The sequence below is a fragment of the Sinocyclocheilus grahami genome, unplaced genomic scaffold, assembly GCF_001515645.1.
Source record: "Sinocyclocheilus grahami isolate Dianchi unplaced genomic scaffold, SAMN03320097.WGS_v1.1 scaffold627.1, whole genome shotgun sequence".
Taxonomy (NCBI): Eukaryota; Metazoa; Chordata; class Actinopteri; order Cypriniformes; family Cyprinidae; genus Sinocyclocheilus; species Sinocyclocheilus grahami.
The window spans coordinates 356,918-378,018 of record NW_015505806.1 but is presented as its reverse complement, the minus strand read 5'-3'; the positions used below and the strand labels follow the sequence as shown (position 1 = coordinate 378,018).

The 21,101-nt window shown below is 35.3% G+C and overlaps 2 protein-coding genes across 2 annotated transcripts in view; both read right to left on the bottom strand.

Annotated features, from left to right (window-relative positions):
- The window catches only part of LOC107557995 (centrosomal protein of 152 kDa-like), a 24,197-nt gene extending 13,307 nt beyond the window's left edge, over positions 1-10,890 (bottom strand). The window contains exons 1-10 of the mRNA XM_016241597.1: positions 10,609-10,890; positions 10,270-10,365; positions 6,579-6,688; positions 4,731-4,791; positions 4,264-4,575; positions 4,023-4,185; positions 3,523-3,663; positions 1,173-1,312; positions 829-1,029; positions 576-723 (exon numbers count right to left, since the gene is read on the bottom strand). Coding sequence (XP_016097083.1) covers positions 576-723; positions 829-1,029; positions 1,173-1,312; positions 3,523-3,663; positions 4,023-4,185; positions 4,264-4,575; positions 4,731-4,791; positions 6,579-6,688; positions 10,270-10,356 — 1,363 coding nt within the window. The 5' untranslated portion in view covers positions 10,357-10,365; positions 10,609-10,890. The remainder of the gene's footprint in view (positions 1-575; positions 724-828; positions 1,030-1,172; positions 1,313-3,522; positions 3,664-4,022; positions 4,186-4,263; positions 4,576-4,730; positions 4,792-6,578; positions 6,689-10,269; positions 10,366-10,608) is intronic.
- A 1,853-nt stretch (positions 10,891-12,743) lies between these two features.
- Positions 12,744-21,030, bottom strand: LOC107557994 (COP9 signalosome complex subunit 2). The gene is made up of 13 exons (XM_016241596.1): positions 20,945-21,030; positions 20,348-20,461; positions 20,183-20,260; positions 19,877-20,002; positions 19,646-19,735; positions 19,357-19,434; positions 15,462-15,636; positions 14,559-14,737; positions 14,156-14,208; positions 13,934-14,031; positions 13,732-13,814; positions 13,597-13,655; positions 12,744-13,489 (listed from the first exon to the last, which is right to left on the bottom strand). Exons 1-13 carry the CDS (start codon positions 20,996-20,998, stop codon positions 13,345-13,347), a joined length of 1,332 nt encoding a protein of 443 aa, XP_016097082.1. The 5' UTR covers positions 20,999-21,030; the 3' UTR covers positions 12,744-13,344.
- Positions 21,031-21,101: the final 71 nt, after the last annotated feature.

Sequence of the window (21,101 nt, the reverse complement as noted above, 5' to 3'; positions counted from 1 at the left end):
GCCGTCTATGAACTTCCTGCCTGTCCTGTTCCGGCCAAGGAGGCCGTCTATGAACTTCCTGCCTGTCCTGTTCCGGCCAAGGAGGCCGTCTATGAACTTCCTGCCTGTCCTGTTCCGGCCAGGGATGCCGTCTATGAACTTTCTGCCTGTTCTGTTCCGGCCAAGGAAGCCGTCTATGAACTTCCAGCCTGTTCTGTTCCGGCCAAGGAGGCCGTCTATCACGTCTCGTCAGCTCCGTAACAATATTATACTTGTTATAATATGGGGAAAATAAGTTTAAAAAAATAATAAAATGAAAAGAAAAACAGTTAGATAAATTGTTTATTTTTATATTTTAATTATAAATGTATGATATAAAATTTATTGTAATACAGTATTATACTTCATTGTTATTATTATTAAATAACAATAACAACAATAATAATAATAATTATTATTATTATTATTATATCCTTTATGGAAAGTCCACTTCAATAAACACTTTTTACAAATATGTACTGGCCCATTTGATTACCCATGAGGCTCGAGCAATCACAAGAGTAAAAACAAACAGAAGCACATGGGATGCCACATACCAGTGTGGAGCAGTTTGGCACACTGCTGCTGGCTCTCCTCCAGGCGCTGTGTGAGGGTGTTGATGACGGAGGCTCTGTCCACCTGATCCTCTTCCCTCTGACGCTCCAGCAGCCGGACCTGATCCAGCAGCCGCTGGCCCGCCTCAACCTGACAAACACACACAACACACAGTGAAACTGCAGGCCTGCACTGCCCTCTGTTGTAAGGGGTTAAGCCGCACTAAGGATTAATTCATATCTACATGTATCTGACCTGCTCGTTTAGACTCTGTGATTGTGCGTCTAGTTTCTGCTGAAGGGTGAGCAGTTTGGCTTCATACTGCTCCCGGATGGCGACCATGTCTCTATCGTGCTGCTCTCGTGCTCGTGTCAGAGTGTCTGAGCGACACAGATCCATCATCTGCTGCTTCATGCTGTCCATCGCCGCCTCAGCCACACGCTGCTGCTTTAGGCTCTGTGTACGCACACATTTCCTCTCTTATAAGGAATTGCACAGTGTATCACCACTATACACTATTTCAACAAGCCCCAATACATGAGTTGACCTGGACTTGCTGTGTGACTGATGTTGAGCATGAGGAAATCATGAGCTCGTACCTCTTGCTCTCTGTCTGTGAGAGACTGAACCTGTTTCTCCAGAGATCTGATTCTCCCCTGCAGCTGCGCTTCTCTCTCCTTCGCCTCCTCCACTAGTGCACTGGACTCCTTCAGTGATGTGGTCAGACCGTCTTTCTCATCTAAACAAAAAGCAACACATTTTGTGGCTTAAATTCATATTAAACTGATAAGATCAACACTTAAGACACATTCCAGATCACTTTTGACCCAGAGGAGTGCATACAATAGTTTTTTAGTATGGGAATCAAACTTTGCTGATGTGTTCAGACTATCAAAATACACTTATTTTCCAGATTTTTTTTTCTGAAGAAATATAAAATAACCTTAATTGTACCACCCTTCACATTCGGGTTCAGTTTTGACTGGATTTGATCTCTCGGAAAAAATACTTCTGTAAATATATATTTAGCATCTTTCCTGTATCTCTCACAAACTTTTAGGACTGAACTTGGTTGAAAAACATAAATATGCACGCACACAGACAACAATAGTAAACAATATCAAATTAACTGCTGCCCAAAGGGGTGCAGAGCAAAAGTTGAAGGACCAAATAGCCTAAATTTGAAAAAGGAAAGAAGGTTTGAAAAAGGAGAAGCCCACATTTTACTGAGTAACACTGATTTTGATCTGATGTTGTTTTGTTAGAAAAAGAATATGCAGGAGTTAATAATGGTAATCTTCATGTTATACTCTCTTATAAATTTCATATACTCAAATAAAATTTATCATATTGTTATTATTTTTTAATTGGTTTCGCTATAGCGCACATAATATTTGAAATAAATTTTTTTTTATTTAAAAAAAGTGGCAAGTGTCATAATAATAACATTGTAACATGCAACACTTTTAAATGTTTGCTAGCTCACTCATTAAACAAGTTTTATAGCTTTAATGTTATTAGGGATGCACCGATATGAAAATTTTGGCCGATACCGATAACCGATTATTCTTTATATTTGAAAGCCGATAACCGATATGTTGGCTGATAAATCTATATCCAAACTGTTATATACTTTTTGAGAGCCTGATTACAAAAAAGGTCTCATCATTAAAAGCCACATCCCAAACACTTCAACATAAGCAGCCTAGTTTGAACGGTGTACGTTTTAAAAATATTTTTACTCTCCCATTACCAAATTTAGTCATAAAAAAGTCTTACAAATAAATAAAATAATGCATAAATAATGCAAACAAGTCACTGGACATCATTACACGTGTAAAGAATCAAAATGAATGCGCCATAGATCAATAAAACGGAATAGCCTCTGCACGGACAATAATTAAATGATTTTAATTACTAAACCATATTGTTGATGAAAATAATAAGAGAAAAATACAAGTGGTTGTCGTTATTAATAATATATCAATGATTTTGAAAAAGTAACAAATTAATACCACTGTTTTAAATAGCAGCCATTGAGCTGCAGCTCAAGCTGAAGCTGAAGAGCTGAATGAACACGGTAAACTGAAGCGTTTTGCTGGCAGCTTATTTAACTCAAGGAAATGCATCCTGAGATTAATATTAATACAACATAAACATAATATTACAACTTATATATGAAATGACAAATGACGCAGTTATTGCATGCTATAGTCAGAATGTGTGATCCTGCTGTGGATGCGCTCTTCCCATAACAACGCGCTGAAACACGGCAACTAAACCCAAAGAATTCACAACGTTTTATTATAATAATGTTCTCATTAGAATGTTATATACACAACATTCCCAATCATAGTTATTAATGTTGTGCACTGCTGTTTGAGCTGCGTGCGCTGAGCTAAAGACGATCACCGGTAAACTGAAGAGCTCTTTTAACTTAACCAAACGCATTCTATATGAGATAAATCAGATATACATCAAATAAACACAATATTACAACGTACAATTGCACAAAAGGCTGCAAACGAACAGCGCGCATCTGAAGTGTCTCTGAAGGAAATAATGCATTATTTATCGGCTTTAAGATATCGGCCAAATTTTCTTATCAGGCCGATACCGATAACAGAAAAAATGAGCCGATATCGGCCGATACCGATATGGTGGCCGATATATCGTGCATCCCTAAATGTTATAACTATGTTATGTTATGACTGTTTATGACAAGTTATGACTGTTTTAAAAGCTTACGTTCCCACCGGGTCAAAATCAACCCAGAATATGAAAACAGTATGCAGTTTTTATGTATTATAAGGGATCAAATAATATAGCTGATAAACTAGCAACAGATGTTGATGAGCTTTTAAAAAACAAAATAATAATTAAAAAAAATAATAAATTATGATTGGGAAAGAGCTGAATTTAAAGCAGTGATAATCTGGTTAATCTGACCTTTAACAATGGTGAATTGGTGCTCCAGATATCTCATCCTCCTCCTGCAGTCCTCTAGTTTCTGTTCCAGCTCCTCGATCTGTCTGGATTGAGCTCGGTTTAAAATCTGAAGCTGCGCCAGCTGCTGACCATCTGCTGTACCTGAACAACATTCATACAACACACCTCAATCTCCTAAAATACTACTAACATAGTCATTACAAATACAATTTCCAATAAATGCTGTTCTTTTCAACTTTGTTATTCATCAAAGAATCTTGAGAAAAAAAAAAAAATGTTTCATGAAATGATTCTTGAGCAGAAAATCTGCATATTAGAATGATTTCTGAAGGATCACGTGACACTGAAGACTGGGGTAATGATGTAATAGTTTTTAGAGTAAGTTATTACAGTAATTGCACTACGTTTTTACTGTAATTTGATCAAATGAATGCAGCCTTGGCGAGCAAAAGTCTTACCAACCCCAAACTTTTAAATGGTAGTGTATAATGGTATCTTACTCTGAGTTGAGTCCAGGAAGTCTCTCTGAATCTGGTCAAAGGGGCCATTCTGACTGGTCACTTGAGGATTGAACATCTTGGGCTGGTTTGAAGGTTGATGTGGGTGGTAACTAGCCTTGTAGGCATCAGTGGGTTTGTTCCTAGCTCCTCCATTATCAAAAACCTTCAACAAATGTGCAAAATTTAGAAACATGCATACAATGTTTAATAAAAGAAATTAAAATTGGCTGCAGGCATTCACCTGAAAGTGGTTTCTGATGTTGTTCTGCTCCCCATGGACTTGTCCCTCATCTCCATGGTAACCTGCCCCATGTTGAAGAGCGTTATGAGGGTACGCGTCCTCTTCCACCCCGTCCCCAGTGGAGAAGTCAGTGCCGTGGGACTCGTCCGTGCCTGCGGATGAGTGTGCATAGTCTCCGTTCTGGTACTGGTAGTTCTGTGGGTCCCAGGTGGTGGGTAAATGTTCTGTCCCAGTCTGCAGGTGATGAGGGTGACTGTTGGTCTGAGACGTGTGACTCCTATAGCTGTAGTCCTCATGATACTCCTCATAGTGCTGCACACACATGCAAGAAAATGATTAACTGAATACAGTCAGTGTAACTTGCTACAGTATATTAAATGCATCAAATTTTATGACCATTTCATCCTTTCAATGACTCTCATAAGTAATCAGGCTGTTTTTGCTGCATCTGAAACTAATAAACTCACTTCCTCATGGGAAGAAGGTCTTGGATGCTCCCATTGTGGCACATTCCAGGCATGCTGCGGTCTGAAAGACAAACACATTAGGTATGTTTTATTAAATAGTAGGGGTGTGACGAGATCTCGTGAGATCCGATGTGTCTCGCGAGATCTGACTGGTCTCGCGAGAACGTGCCGATATCCTCACGCAGACATTTCAGATATATTTGCATTACACTGGCTCGTTCACAAGTGGTGTATGCAAGATATTTTATGTTTACATCAGGCAAGCGGCCGCATGATAAGTGGGAAAATTACGCAGTGTAGTCTTTATCCAGTCATAAAAACAGAATTCACAGTTTAACGTGGAATGTCACGGAATTTGTCAAATTTTGAATGAATTAATCAAAAGTAGGTCATTACACTTAAATCAACTCACGATATGGACTAGTATCTGTAAACATTAAGCCGCAAAAGTCGATTTAAATATGAGTTCTGCATGTTCTGCCTGTCTCTGTTAATGAATGGCGCAGGCGTGCGGTTTCATTTACTACACACACACTGAAGCGCGCGTGACACTCGCGGTGATTTCAGCATCTGCAGTCTCACTAAATGAGGATGTAAACACATGAACAACATCTCCAGAACTGCTCTAAGAGTCACTTCATGAGCATTTTAGCGTTTGATTTGAGTAAAACTGTAAAGGTATTCACGGCAACCCGTCAAAATATTGCCGGTTTGTTTGGAAGACATGGTCTGTGCCTATAACTATTTTTCAGTAGAATGTACATAGCCTACTACTACTATTAAAATGAAACAAACATTATTTTTAAGGAATAATCACACAAAACATTTCTTCCATGTTTTAATTTTAATAGTAAATCCCCTTTGTTTGCCAAAAAAATCTTGTTTGCTTAATTTTCAATAATTAAAAGATAAATGATCAATTAAATTAATGTTTTATACCTTCATTTGATAACCAGAAAAATGTAAATACACAACACAGAATTTCTGAGGGGAAAAAAAATTAATGAATAATGAAAATGAATAAATTAAATTGTTTTATGCATTCAAATAATTAGACATGCTAAAACACAGAATTTGGTAACAATAAAAAATATGAATAATATGGTGAGAAAAAATAAAACATTTCATAGGGTGAAAATTTATAAGTTTCATGATTTTAATTCATTAGACATGCTTTTTAATTAATACAATTTAATTTAACTTAAAAAGGAGTCGAGAAAAATTTAAACGAAAAATTTAAAAACGCAATCCAGAAAAATTTAAATGGAAAAAACGGAATTTGGAAAAAAATTTAATGGATTTCATAGGGCCCTATCTATCCCTCAGCCTTGCCGTGCCCCCCAGTTTCTTTTAAATAGATACATTAATCGTGTTTATTATATATTTTTTATTAAAGTGGAAATCAGTTTACTAAATAATGTAAACTTGACTGACTGCTTCACTTCCACTTTAAAGGGATATTTATGTTGTTTATTATTTATTTATACTATTTATAATTTTTGTGCAATTACTTGCCTGTCATTTGAGTTTGTGGCAAAACATTTAGCAATGTTTACATGTTGTTTATTACTGCATAAAATTAATTAAAATAGATGTTTAATTTCATAAAGTACAAGGTGATTTCAAAATGCACCTACTTTTTTTGCATTTTGTGTTTTTCAGTTGAATAAAAGACTAAAAGAATAAAATTTTCCTCATATATTTCATCATTGAGGATTTCTTTAAAAAAAAGTCTAAAAATCTCGTCTCATCTCGTTCTCGTGAACCCAGTCTCATGTCTCGTCACACCCCTATTAAATAGGTATTTCAAGTAAGTGTTGCATAAGGGTGTTTTGATGTGTTTTGTACCTGTTGTTGTCTTCTGGGTGACTGCAGGTGGAGCGGTCGAGCTCAGGTGAGGAGCAGTCGGCGCTGTCATCCAGCATATCATCAGGGAGATCAGTCAGGAGCTTGTGGAGCTAAAACAAACAAACAAACCAATCAATAAAAAATTCAAACAACCATTCAGGACGGTATTTTTCCCACCCACAAGCGGTCTTCTCCCCCGCCAGACTGTTAAGGAACAAATTAGAGGTCTTCACGGGTCCACTTGGATCTGAAAACCTGAGGTCCAAATTGAGATATTAGTATGATATCATGTCAATCCATGCTTCTATGACACTGGTGCACTCAGCGAAAACAAATGAGTGGTGGGATTTGCTTATAAATGAATAAAACATAGGCTAAATGTAAATGCAATCTCTATTCAGAGATACCAAGAGATGTTTGTGGTTTTTAAAAACAGCTAACAATTGATTGGTTGCCATATATATAAAAAAAAAGACATTAATTTTTGTTTATCATCTATTTGGGACATCAGGCATTGCACTCTGCAAGCTATTACTCTCTGTATTTTTAACCAGTGATTTTCTTCAAAGAAATAAAAATTAATAAAAAAAAAAAACAAGCAAAGTAATATAACTAGGAACAAATAACTTATAAAACAGGAAGTAAATATTATAAACAAACACTTATTTTGATTAAATGCAGACAATTCAGATGGTAGTGCACAAGAGAATGGTATATATGAGACCTTTTTTGTAATCAGGCTCTCAAAAAGTATATAACAATTTGGATATAGATTTATCGGCCAACATATCGGTTATCGGCTTTCAAAAATAAAGAATAATCGGTTATCGGTATCGGCCAAAATGTTCATATCGGTGCATCCCTAATCTACATACACACATTTTTCTCTTGATATACAGTATATCAACTATTTTTATAAGCCTACACTACCTAAAAAGCATGATCACTCTTATTATGCCTAAATTCACTTCAGCATCATCACAGCATGTGGTATGAAATATGGATAACTACTCATTTTAAGATGATAAAAACATCCCTATAATGAAGGAGGGATCTGTATAAGTGTTCTATAAAGTTTAATTCTTTCACATTATTTCTCATTTGTAAGTCGCTTTGGATAAAAGTGTCTGCTAAATGACTAAATAAACTATCTATTGTGATTCATTTAGGTTAGCAAAGTTAATCTAAAATCCACAATTACATTTTATATTAATTTGCTGAGACAGACAAAGAAAAAAAAAAAAAGACGTAAAAAAAGCAAAATCACTAATATTAGATCATATTCATATGCTCTCTCTAAAAAAAACAAAAAAACTTTCAGTCAACCACTAATACACAAGATCTCCAGTAAGTAGACTGTAAGTAAGTGTCTGACAGGCCATCTCTCGAGGAATGTAATTTTAAACATTATCATCATTTTCCTCAGAAGTTGCTCAATACAATAATGCAATATTGAGTTTAATGGCAAACACACTGAAACTATGAGAAACGAAAAAAAGCACATGGAAGCAACCGATTCACTGCAAGTCCCATAGCAACCATTTAAAAAAAACACACCCGCCCGGTTACAGACATGCTGAACTCTCACACAAACGCCAACACATGGCCCTGAGCCGTCTTAAAGGAGCCTGAGCACTCCTAACTTTAAGCAACTTCAGTATCTTTCACATAATGATGAAACACCGCTCATGTCTCAGTATCGGAGGACAGACAGACAAACTCACCCTCCATAACTCCCGCTGGATGAGCCGCACATCCTGATACGTTCCCTCGGAAATGACACTTTCCCGCATTTACACTCCTACGACGGCTACTGCAGGAGCTCTTGGACTCAATGACATACTGAAACACTATTGTGTGCAATGCTGGATTTCAGCAGCATGGGTCATATGAATAACTCCAGAAAAAAGAAAGCAGAAAACGAGGAACTAAGCCGTCCTCATTTGTCCAGGCTGAGGTCGGCCCATTGTGGGAGTCAGAATATACGTTTCAGTTAACTGGAGCAGAAACATTCCTCCTCTGATGGACAAAAAACAAAGACAAACAGCCTGTGAAAATGACGGCGCATGTGATGCACATCAAAATTGATGGTCACCATTCACCTCATACTATTATTTTCGGATTCTAATCCAAATGGAGAAGTGCAATTGCCTACAATTTATCCCTCCATACAGAGCAAACGTTTGCTCTGAGATGAACTCGTGTGCAGCTTCAGTAAAGAGCTGTGAGTGTGTAGGGCAGTGGAAACTGACTATATGACACAGCAAACCCACCTGACTGCATTGAACATGCACCAATGACAGCAGACGTTCATTCATGCAGCCGATAGCTGTAAGGTGAGTCAGAACACACACTTCTGATAGGAGAAGCTCTGCCCTTTAAAAACAAACACTGTTACTGCATGTGACTGGAAACAGAAGAATCTTTAACTACTTATATGAATAACCAAGAGCCTAATTCAACAAATGTGGACCGAGTAACTTGAGTACATGCACAGTAAAAGTCAGCTAGCTCACGTTGGAACAAAATCACAAGAAAAAGATTCAATCAAACTCTTGTGTTTCATACACTAGTATTTAATGGTTACACCGGCATGTTAAGCATTAACTGCAGGCCATGACAAAGAACAGCCCTGACAGAAGGACTTGATTAGAATTACAGTTTCCAATATTAATGTCACAAAGAATACTGAAATGTCTGTTGGCAGATATACAAATTTAAAACATGAACCGGATGAAACTGTATGTACCTGCTTTAACAAGATGGACACAAAAACTGAAACAGACATACACTGAATATGAGAAGCTCACTGCTGAACTGCAGCTGATATTGCACATTTTTCAACAGAAATGGGCACCAACTGAAACACATTCACTTAAAATAGCTTGAATGTGAGTTAATGTATCCAGCAGACATAGAATATAGTGTCATTCTTGAAGTGTAATTATACCATAAATTTTGTTTCAACAAAATTGTATTATTATTTTCTCTTTATTAAGATATGTATGTAATGAAAGTGCTACGTAAACATACATTTTGTTTATAATTATAAAAATATAATTTTAAAAAACAATGACGTGTTTGCTTTCCGGAAACTGGATTTAAATTCAACATGAAAGGGAAATTGCAACTGTCTTAAACATTTTTCTTGAATGAGATTAAAAAATATATATAATAAATTAAGGATGTAATTTTTTTTACATTGGGCTCCGAGTATGGGTCAGCATACTTGGCCACATGTCACTTCACTTCATTTACTATCGGTGTTATTTTTTTGGAAACTGTGATACTTTTTTCAGGATTCTTTGATGAATAAAAAGTTAAAAAGAACAGCATTCAAGTCTTTACTGTCACTTTTTAAATCAATTTTACACATCCTTGCTGAATAAAAAGTATTAAAGGGGTCATATGATGCTATTTTAAAGATCATTATTTGGTGTACAAAAGATTTCTATTTTAAGTAAATGCTGTTCTTTTTTACTTTTAATTCATCAAAGAATTAATATATATATATATATATATATATATATATATATATATTAATCGATGTTGACCCTTTTAAATTGTTGTCCACAGTGGAACGTATAAATTCATCTGGCTGTTTTTTGGTCCAAGTATGCCATGCAGCAGATGACAGCTGTCAGTCTGGTGGGTGTGTTTGTGTGTCAGTGCTCAGTAACTGGACAGATACCTCTTGTTCTCTGGCATAGTCTTCCTGATCATACTCCTCTTCCTCCTGCTGGGTCTGTAAAGCTGCACTGTCAAAATCAATGGACATCCTGCTGATCTGAGAGGAGAAATGACACACTGAGACAGGAAATGACCAGCAATCACATCCACTTACACTACATTCAACCAGTCTACTGATAAAACCCAGAACAACCAGCTAAAACATATTTGCCAAACACCGTTAATCCCAGATACAGGTAGTTTCTAAGCAACACATTACACCTCGTTCATGTAGCACTAGTTTATAAGCTTCAGTTCACAAACAAGGCTGTGTGTGTGAGTTTAAATCATCTCTGCTTACCTTTAAAGCTTTAATAAAGTCGCCACAGTCCTAAAGTAACACAATAATCCCAAATGAAGTGTTTCTATGAGACACATTACAGTGTCTCGGTGCCTCACAAACTCATGCCGCAACAATATTGATATAAAATGACTGCGTACGAGTAATAAACGATCTGCAAATGTTTGTTCGTCCGTCACAGATGGTGAAACTCGATTAATGCTGACTAAAATCGATATTACAGCAGATATTTTGATGAAAGTCTCTGTCCATTGAAACATGGCGCCGTAAACAGCGGCAAAAGTCCTGCATTCTGATTGGCTGACGGGAGAAAGACGTCATGTGAACGTTATAGCCAATGGTTACGGCCTATCATGCGTCAACAGAAAGGTCTTTTCTCAGCCATAGAACTGTATCAATAATAATACAATTAATCATAACAACAACATTATTTATTTGGTTTATACAAATATATGAACGATTTTATACATGTATGGTTTTCAATTAAAATGATAGATTTTTATAGTAAATATATTTACATTATATATCTTTATATGATTATCAATATTAACTGGTTTGGTTATTCGGTTAGGACTTTTAGCCGTGTAGTGTACGCATGAAAAATTATTATTGTTCATTATTGTCCTTTTTTTTGTCCTATATTGTATGCGCTTTAAGCTATTAGTTTAATTAGGAGAAATAATGTAAGCATATGAAAAATGTACACCTTTGTGTTTTTGAGCATTGAAACATGAAATTGTTTATCACACATAAAATCATAAACCTTTACAGACATTTCTTCTAAAGCCAAAAATGCATTTTAAATTATTGCTATTTAAAAAATTATAGACAATTTATGGTAATTACAATAGTTTAGATGTATAATTGTTATATATTTTATTCAATATATTTACATTATATACTATTTACACACACACACACACACGTGTAAAAAAATATTAAAATATATATACAGTGCACAGCATAAATGAGTACACCCCCTCTGATTAAATATAAAAGATGTCTTTTCTTAATGATCACTAATATAATTCATAGAAAGATGGCAAAATTGAAATGTATTAAACATATACTTAATAAAAACAGATAAATACATGCCATTAATATCTGTAAAATAAGAAACTTAGCCAATTTTTGTTTCAATGAAAGATTGCAGAATTGAGTACAACCTAGATTTAATTCAACCTAAATGATTGAATTGGTCTCATGAGACCAGAGTATGGATTCCCAGAAGTCTATATTTTGTAAATATGGGTCTTGGAAAAAGCCAAGTGAGTTTATTGTGCTTTGGCTACAGTAGGTAATTCTAGTGGTGACAACAACCATGCATGCTGCATCTTACTCTGTGAGATAAAGTGTCACTCTCTTCACAGCTTTTGCCGGCTCTGAGACACTTTCAGTGTTTCTCCTGCTCTTTTTCTAGCAAAAACTCACTCATCACTAAATGAAAGCTTAAAGTGAAGACCTGAGTATTTCAGGAGCCTTATCACGAGTCCATTGTTTTTGAATTTCTGTTACTTTGGCTATATTTTCACTTAAAACAATAATTTGGTATTCCTCTTGTACCATTGTCCTTTTATGCTAAGAAATAAAGCTGACATTTCTCTCTCAAGTGGTTTCATTGTTGTCAGCATTAAGTCCGAGTATGATTCAGTGGGCCATATAACACTTCATTATCAAGAAATGACTTACCTTTAACAGTTTTGGTTCAACATACTTACCTGATGATCAATACTTGCCTTAACCTTACACCAGAATTTTAGTTTTGTTTAGTAACTTTCAGGAGGGTGTACTCATTTTTGCAACACAACATTTTATCACTTTAAGAAAATGGTATTTCTTGAATAATTTTAACGTTCTGCTTTGGTAACTTATCAAGCAGACTTGCTGGAATATTATATCTCTAAAAAAACCGTAACATGTATTCTAAGCAAAGAGTAATTGCTGAATTTGTTAAGTTTCAGAGGGGGTGTACTCATTTATGCTGTGCACTGTATATATGAAAATTATTGCTTTGTCCTTTCTGTATATTCAGCGATCATATTTTTTAAATAGGTGAAATATTGCCTGTATATGTAATCTTATCATTTTTACTTCATTGCTTATCACACAAAATCATACACCATTGCAGACACATTTTTCACTGAAGCAAATAATGTATTCTTTATTTTTGTTGTTGAAAAGTGAAAGAGCTCAGACAGCATAACGCTTTAAACAGATCTGTAATATTTTTTGAGAGAAATTGTAGCAATGACTGCATTTTTAATATGCATGTGCTGTGGTGCAACTGCATAAAACTCACAAACTGAGTTCTATGCAAACCAAGTAAAACATGCTGACTCTGACAAGAGACAGTTCAACAAATAAATGATTCAATTTCACACAGCATGTCCTCCCGCTTTCCATTAAAGACAAACATATGCCTTTTAGATGTCTGCAAAGTGCCAATATGTGCTATTAAAGAAAACATTTTTTTTTTAGATGATGCAAACATGTTCATATTAGAGACCTATAACAATTCAGTACAGCAGACATCCCGTGGGAACTTCTGCTCTGTTAAGGACATTTAAAACTGACTTAAGTGACTACAGCTGTAAAAAAATACACACTAGCCAAATTACGTTCCCCCTTCTGTGATCGGGGGAGTAAAGGCCTTGAAAGTAGTTAATGTCACTGACAGCCTCGAGTCAACCGGCTGCCTGTAGAGTCAACTTGTTTTCCAGGATCATCAGTGTCAAATCAAGCCAGTTTGCTAACAATGGCCTGGTTGAGAGTGTTCAGCTGATTGGTCCATTTGTCCAGGGCAGTGTATCGAGCTCCGCCTCTTTTCTGGTGATCGAGCTCCAACAGCTGATTGACTTGATCAATTCTACCATTGATTGTGCTGAAAGAAAGACATACACAAGATTAAAAAAAATATGCAGTGAAATAGTATATAAAAAATAGATTTTTACAAAAACAAAAATCTCTATTAAAAAGTGTTAAACTTACTTGTCTAAAATACACTGCACAAGCAAGCTTTCCACATCTGCAACATCAATATTCAATTCCTAAAGAAAAACAGGGAACATTACATTAAAATAGCATAATATAATATAATATAATATAATACAATATAATGTTTACCTTTGAAATAAATGGTATGTGTATCCTAGTGTAAGGCTTAATCAATTTGATGAGCACTTGTGTTCTTATGTTCCGTAATAATTCTGAAAGGAAAAGCAGAGAGAAAAATTATTATGTACTTACTGACTCCACATTTGTTGTCTGAGATTTATGAAATAAATATGCGAATATGTGCGTGAAAGTCAAAGCCACCCAAACTGACCCTCAATATGTTCTCTGATGAAGGGGTCGTCCATTATGTTGCTGTGATTCGTCTTTAGGATTTTCTCAAATTCTGTGATGTCATTGTTCTGGTAGGCACTAGAAACAAGTTAAAGGCAATTGATACCATAAAATCAATCTATTCAGACCATAAAAACTGAATTAAAAAAAGAACAGGATCAGATAAATGGAGAAATTAAGTATGTAAGTTGTGTGGACTTACCTTACCAGGTTTGTCATTGCTAGGATTTCTGGATCATTTTTGTAAGGTTTCGCCTAGTCACATAGTGATTTAGAAAAAAATTGTTTATTTAGTTATATTACAGACCAGAGCATTTTATCTTCTATGGTCAGGCCCAGATGAGATCAGCGGTTCTGTGCTTTTTTCTGCTCTTATTCTGGGAGAAAAATAAGTAGCTTTTTAAGTTTCAATTATGTACATTTAGCGAAACAGAGTACAACATGTGCCTACTGGTCAATATAAGCAAACTCAAATTCACCAAAATATTTCAGATATGAACATGCAACGGTGAAAAATTGTAGAGAATTGAGACATGGGTTTCCAAATCTAGCTTGCTGATGGCCTTAGATCCCATGTGGGCCTGCGCATTATTACCACCTTATACCTCTTGAGAATCAAATGGGTTGATTCCAGACTTCATCAGCATGTTGGCCAAGACCAGGTACTTCAGACAAGTGGTTCGCCTGGGGCTTCCAGACTCGTCATAGTTTTTGAATGCCTCGAAAAAGTCTGTATGTGCCTTCTCGAACTCTCCCTCCCTCAGGTGCATTTTACCGCCACATTCTAAAAAGAACCAGCCACATGTCAAACAAAATTAGTGAACTTTCCAATTGTGCGTAAAACAAAAACAAACCAAACTTTCCAACTGTACACAAACAAAAACCAAACCAACTAAAAACTGAACTCTTCTCTTTCCAGGTACTCTAACAACAACAAAAAAACCCATCAAATACCAAAACAATCTTTCCAATTATACACAAACAAAAATGAAAAATAAATACTAAATTAACCAAACCAAAACTAAACATTAGGGATGCACCGATATGAAAATTTTGGCCGATACCGATATGGTGGCCGATATATCGTGCATCCCTACTAAACATTAATTTCTAAGTCTTCATCTTCACAGCCACAAACAAAATTTGCAATTGTACACAAAACAAAACCCAAACCAATCCAAAATAGGCTAATCGTTTAATGTAATCGTAATAATTTCCATGTCTCCCCAACTACAAACTCATTTTGCAATTGTGCGCCAACCAAACAAACAAACAAAAAAAAACAACCTCAAAACAAAATTAAAAAAAAGACACTAATTTTAATTTTAACAACTACAAACAAACTTTTTAATAGTACACAAAAAACTCAAACAAAACTAAAACAAACCAAAGCAAAACAAACTTTCCAATTATAAAAACCAAATCAACCCAAACCAAAAACTAAACACTAATTTCCATGTCTTATTTCTTCATAATTTCATCTCTGGTATTAAAAAAGTGTTCATTACCTCTGATGACTCCCATGATGAGCGGATGTGGGATGGCTGATTTAATGTGTAATGACTGCTCATAGAGGGCTTTGAGTTTCTTGTTGTTTTTCTGCGCCGTATACATCTGAATCTCCAAAGCGTAGATCTCCAACAGCTGAGTGCCCTTCTTCAAGTCGTCCTCTCCGTCATCCGTCTAGGTGTGTGCAATAATGACAAAAAAATGATCTCAATATTTTCTGGAATTTTGTTGATAACGATATTTAGACAATATTTTGTTGAGCATGTTATTGTGCTGGTACTTTGGCAGGTTTAGGATTGACGTGGTGATTAGTTTTCAGGAGTAATTAACTTTTCCAATTAGTTTAAATAAAATTCTTTTTTTTTACATTTTATGGCCATTTTTACCTTTATAAGACTAATTTTTTTCTAGCCTAATTAAATGTATGCACCATCTTTTTTGTCAAATTCTTAAATTTAATCAATACATTTGAATAGTAAGACCCTACAGGACTGTTACCAATCAAATTAAATCAGTATCAACAGAGGCTGTTTAATGCAGGAAAAGTTGAATATTGATAATTGAAAAGATTTTGGGGAAAAAAAACCAAGAGGTCCTCGCTGCAGCCTGTAGCACGATGACGTAGCTGGACTACATCCACTACGTAGTGGATATGTTACGCGCGTGCGCTGTAGTAGGTCTCGAATAAATTCATATTTTTATTTACATTTGATCATTTTGCAGATACTTTTATCCACAGCGACTTAGTCTAACGACTTGGTCTAAGTGAAGTCTAAGGCAGTACATGTAGCGTTTTTGACCTACATGACATATCTACACGATGACCTACATTACATTACAATGTAAAAACTTTAATGTCTAAATTCATCCGCAATGTTTTTGTCTATACCGGCAACTTCAAAGCTTTATTTATTTAATTATTTATTTTTTGAATAGCCTGCAATTCATATGTTATCGCCAGGATGCACATCAATGCTGTATCCATTATTATAAGGATACAACAAGCACTGTAACATGACTGATATGCAGACGTTGCACTGTAAATAGCTAATTATTAAAATATACTTCTGTCATGAAAACAAATTCCTCGTATGTGAAAATATACCTGGCAATAAAGCTCATTCTGATTCTGATTCTGATACACCACTCTATCGGAGTTAGCCTAAATGTCTTTTTGATTCTATCCGTCATGTTTATTTAAATTTAATTGGGGATATTAGATTAATGCCGATCCATTTTGTTTATTTAGATTTTATATTATTCTAATATAGCTAGAGAGAGAGAGAAGAGAGAGAGAGAGAGAGAGAGAAAGAGTGCTCTTGTAACGGAATGCATGGTTTATGTCTTTAGCCATTTATAATTGGTATATCTATCTCCAGGGATTTTACTTGCTTATAGGCCTAACACACAAAAAAAGAAATGGTCATCTTTGAGTTAATATGCCTTGTCCCGACCGTGTGTGTATTTATTTGTTGGACATGGGATTAACTGTAAAAACCCAGTATAACCCTGGATAACGGATCTATCGGCTATACAGAACCCCGACTGACAGGATTGTTTTTCTTCTTTTTATTTTTATATGGTATAAAAATTATGTCTGCATATTTTAGTAGGCCTATAACCTTTTTTTATACTCTGTCACGTATAGCACAGAGAGTGAGAATGAAAAATAATATTTGATTCATGAACGAATTTTTGACAGAACTATCTAACTATCTTGACTATCAGAGGAAAAAATAAAGACAATAGTTACACCCCATTTTTTTCATAAAGAACAAACAGAATTGTAATTAGCAGAGTTTTATTTCTAAAACGAATCAAACGAATAAAAATAAACATAGCTTACATACCCTTTTTTCAAAAGGGTGCTTCTACTAAATACTGAGCAAAGGGTCTGAATACTTAGGACCATGTGATATTTCAGTTTTTCTTTTTTAATAAATCTGCAAAAATGTCAACAATTCTGTGTTTTTCTGTCAATATGGGGTGCTGTGTGTACATTAATGAGGAAAAAAAAATTTACTTAAATGATTTTAGCAAATGTCTGCAATATAACAAAGAGTGAAAAATTTAAGGGAGTCTGAATACTTTCCGTACCCACTGTAATCTGTGTACGCCTATGAAACACCTATATCTCGTAATTAGTTTAATTTACATTAAATACTAGCTTTAATGACAGCCCCACTTTGCGCATGCGCATTAAAATCCAATACCTGCGCATGCTCCTCAAACATCCAATAAGTATTGGATCTGATCCAGCTACAGGCTCCAGCTAGGACACACTCAAAAAAAGGGGAAATACACTTTAAATATCAACCCAAAATCGGCAGTAGGTGGCGGCAAATCATTGCATGAGTGAGTCAGAGATGCAAAACCGTTCTGCTGTGGCTTTGTTTGAAACTATTTTCATTGACGAAAGAGCAAAACAGGAACTGTTGTCTAAAGTTGTCTAAAATGTTCTTGTTTATTTGACTGTTTTATAAAATCAATATCACGTCAAACGTCACTCTTTGTGTGATATTTACGGAAGAGGATTAGGGCAAAGCAATAATAAAAAAATAAAACCATCTCGAGATTGAAGTCATTATAATGCGAGATTGAACTCGTTACATTTCAAGAAAAAAAGTCGAAATAAAATGTTGAGAATAAACCCATTAAATTTCGAGAAAAAGTTACAATATAATGTTGAGAATAAACTCATTAAATTACAAGAATAAAGCCAAAATAAAATGCTGAGAATACACACACTCGTGTCATGTTCATTTTATGTTGTTGGAGAGTGTTAGTGGCGCAGGTTGTAGAGAGTAATGTTCGTGGATGAAGCATATGTGTTTGACTAGAGTTCGAATCCGCCTTTTGCCAAACTCGCTCTTCTTCCTTTTTTCATCACATATCACATCAGAAAAGTGGAAATCAATTGACTAACGAGTGTTTAATAATGATGTATTAATTGGGTAGGTTTAGGTATAGGTAGGCTATAGGGAGGGCTTTGTACCAGTAAGACAGCGTCTATTTAGTTTTAATAAAGAAAATCATTTACAGCCTATGTTATTATTGCATCCTGTTAATGTACAACAATGCAGAGGTGCAAACAGTATCTGTCACTATTTATAAGTATAAATAGCATCTAATTACTATTTACACTTATTGCAAAGATCTGCTACTTCTGCATAGTGTAAATAGAATTGCTATATTCACTTAGTGTAAATAGCACATCGCTAAAACGGCTGCTGTTGTCACTTAGTGTAAATAGAATATATCACTATTTTCACTTAGTGTAATAGCATCCGATGTGATATGTGATGAAAAAAGGAAGAAGAGCGAGTTCGGTAAAAGGCAGATTCGAACTCTAGTCGAGTCGACCGCATATGCTTCATCTGTGAGCGTTACTCTCTACTATCTGCGCCACTAACACTGTCCAACGAGATAAAATGAACATGACACGAGTGTCTTTTATTCTAAACATTTTTCTTGAAATTTAACAACTTTAATCTCGAGATGGCTTAATTTTAAAAAATGTTTTGTATTGCTTGGCCTCTAATCCTCTTCCGTAGATATTAACTATATCAGATGATATAAATATAAAAGACATAAAAGCCATATGCCCACTCATTTCATATTTCGGTGGAATTATAAATGTATTTTAATAGAGTAAATCACACAGTGAAAGCGTGAACTCTAAATGTGCTCGTGCAGTATGCTTGCACTCTCTGGCTGTATTTTTGTTTGGTTTTTGCCATATACTCAATGTCAAATATCGTTTAAACAACAATTACGATATTACCGTAGAGGATACATATCGCACAGCCCTACACCCATCTAATTAAGAGCATCAAATCAGATTGAGAGCAACACAGAAGATATTTGAAGCAGGTTTTCTTATTTTTACTCTACCTGACATGACTGATGCAACTGCCTGAGAATTTTCTGGAGCTTTCCAAACTCTTCTCTTTCCAGGTACAACTTTCCCAGCTACAGGAAACAGAGAAGCAGAAGTTAGCAATATTCCTGAATTAAATACAGACGCTTTCTGAGGTTTGCACCAATATTAATGTCAATTGCATTAACAGAATTATCATCATAGTATTGTGCATATTATTGTTGCTGATACATAAGTGTGCGGTTAACATCTGCTATATAAAACAGATCATCTAAATACAGAATGCAGTGCTAGAGCACAAACCTTGGTGTTAGTTTTAAACCAAAGTCTGTCGTTTTTGGCATCTTTTAATGCTTCCAGTGTGGTCTCATAAAACTCTTGTAGCAAGTCCATCTAGAAACAAACATGAAAGGATAAATATTATTTTATTATCTTTACTAGCATAATAACCTTTAATTAACATGACTTTATTATTATTTTATCATCACAAATATATTACCGAATTCAGAAAGCAGTTTAAAATGCATTCAATACCTGTTTGGAGGTTGAGATATAATCTAGAATAGAGTTGATGGATTTCTCAGAGTAATTTCTGGTGACAGCACTCCTAATATACGTCAAAAGCTGTTTGTACCGGTTCATCATTTCTGGAAAATTTGTCTGTAAAAATAAGAATAAAAAAAATCTGATTTTATAGTTCATTATTAACATAATAATATTTGTATTATTATTGTTTAGACATTTGAGAAAACACATGAAAATAAGAAAACCATTTATAAATATTATATACTATGATTATATCATATTTAATAAATAATTTCTGCTACTATTGTTACGCACAAGCTTGAAGTTGATCTTAATCATCTGTTTCAGTGCTTTGAAGCCCCATTCTCCTTTCTCGCCCTCCAGCTCCAGCACCTGCACAAGAGAAAACAGTGATTACACCATTTCAAAGTCACACACAGCACAGATCCTGACACTGAAAGATCTTCGGTTGTGTCTGACCTTCTGAAAGCTGCTCAGGGCTGCTTTAGGATCATCTTCTTTCAGGGCTTTGGAGTTGTAGTACTGATTCTCCAAATCCACATTGGGTTCAGAGTTGCTGTCCTCGGAATATTCCTGAAGTGAAAGCAAACAAATTGACACTTTCAGCACGGTATGCATAAACTCATAAGTAACTGCACAGAGAAACGTCTTGATCTTTCACTGTACGGCTGGTGAATGATTATGACAACTGCATAACAATTATGGTATGGCTGTAAAACTTAAATACGTAATAATCTATTTCACAGCAAACTGAAATAAGATATCATGCAGTTTAAATCTAGCAACTCATTAGCCACAATTTAGTCAACTTCACGTGAGTCTGCAAGTTAACGAAACATACATAAGAGCGCCCAAATATGAGATTCGAGCAAAAACTACTTAAAATAAAGAACGCTGTCCTATTTTTTTGCAGTATTAGCAAACTAGCCACCTGCTAAACAACTCATTTGCGAAATTACGCGCCTATAAACACGCTAAACATTTTAAAATGTCACTATATTGGCTTCGCGTTACATTGCATGCATTTCCAGTTGCGTTTATTTTAAACAGTCGTACCAAGTCATAATCCTCCTCATCGTCGCACATGAAATCATCTTCCATGTCAGACATTTTGACCGGGGAGAGAGACTCTTACCCACAATGCTCCGCGAGAAACGCGTTTCGACGTCACGCCGCGCCTTCTGTAAAAGGTGCGCGCGCGCAGTTCCGATTC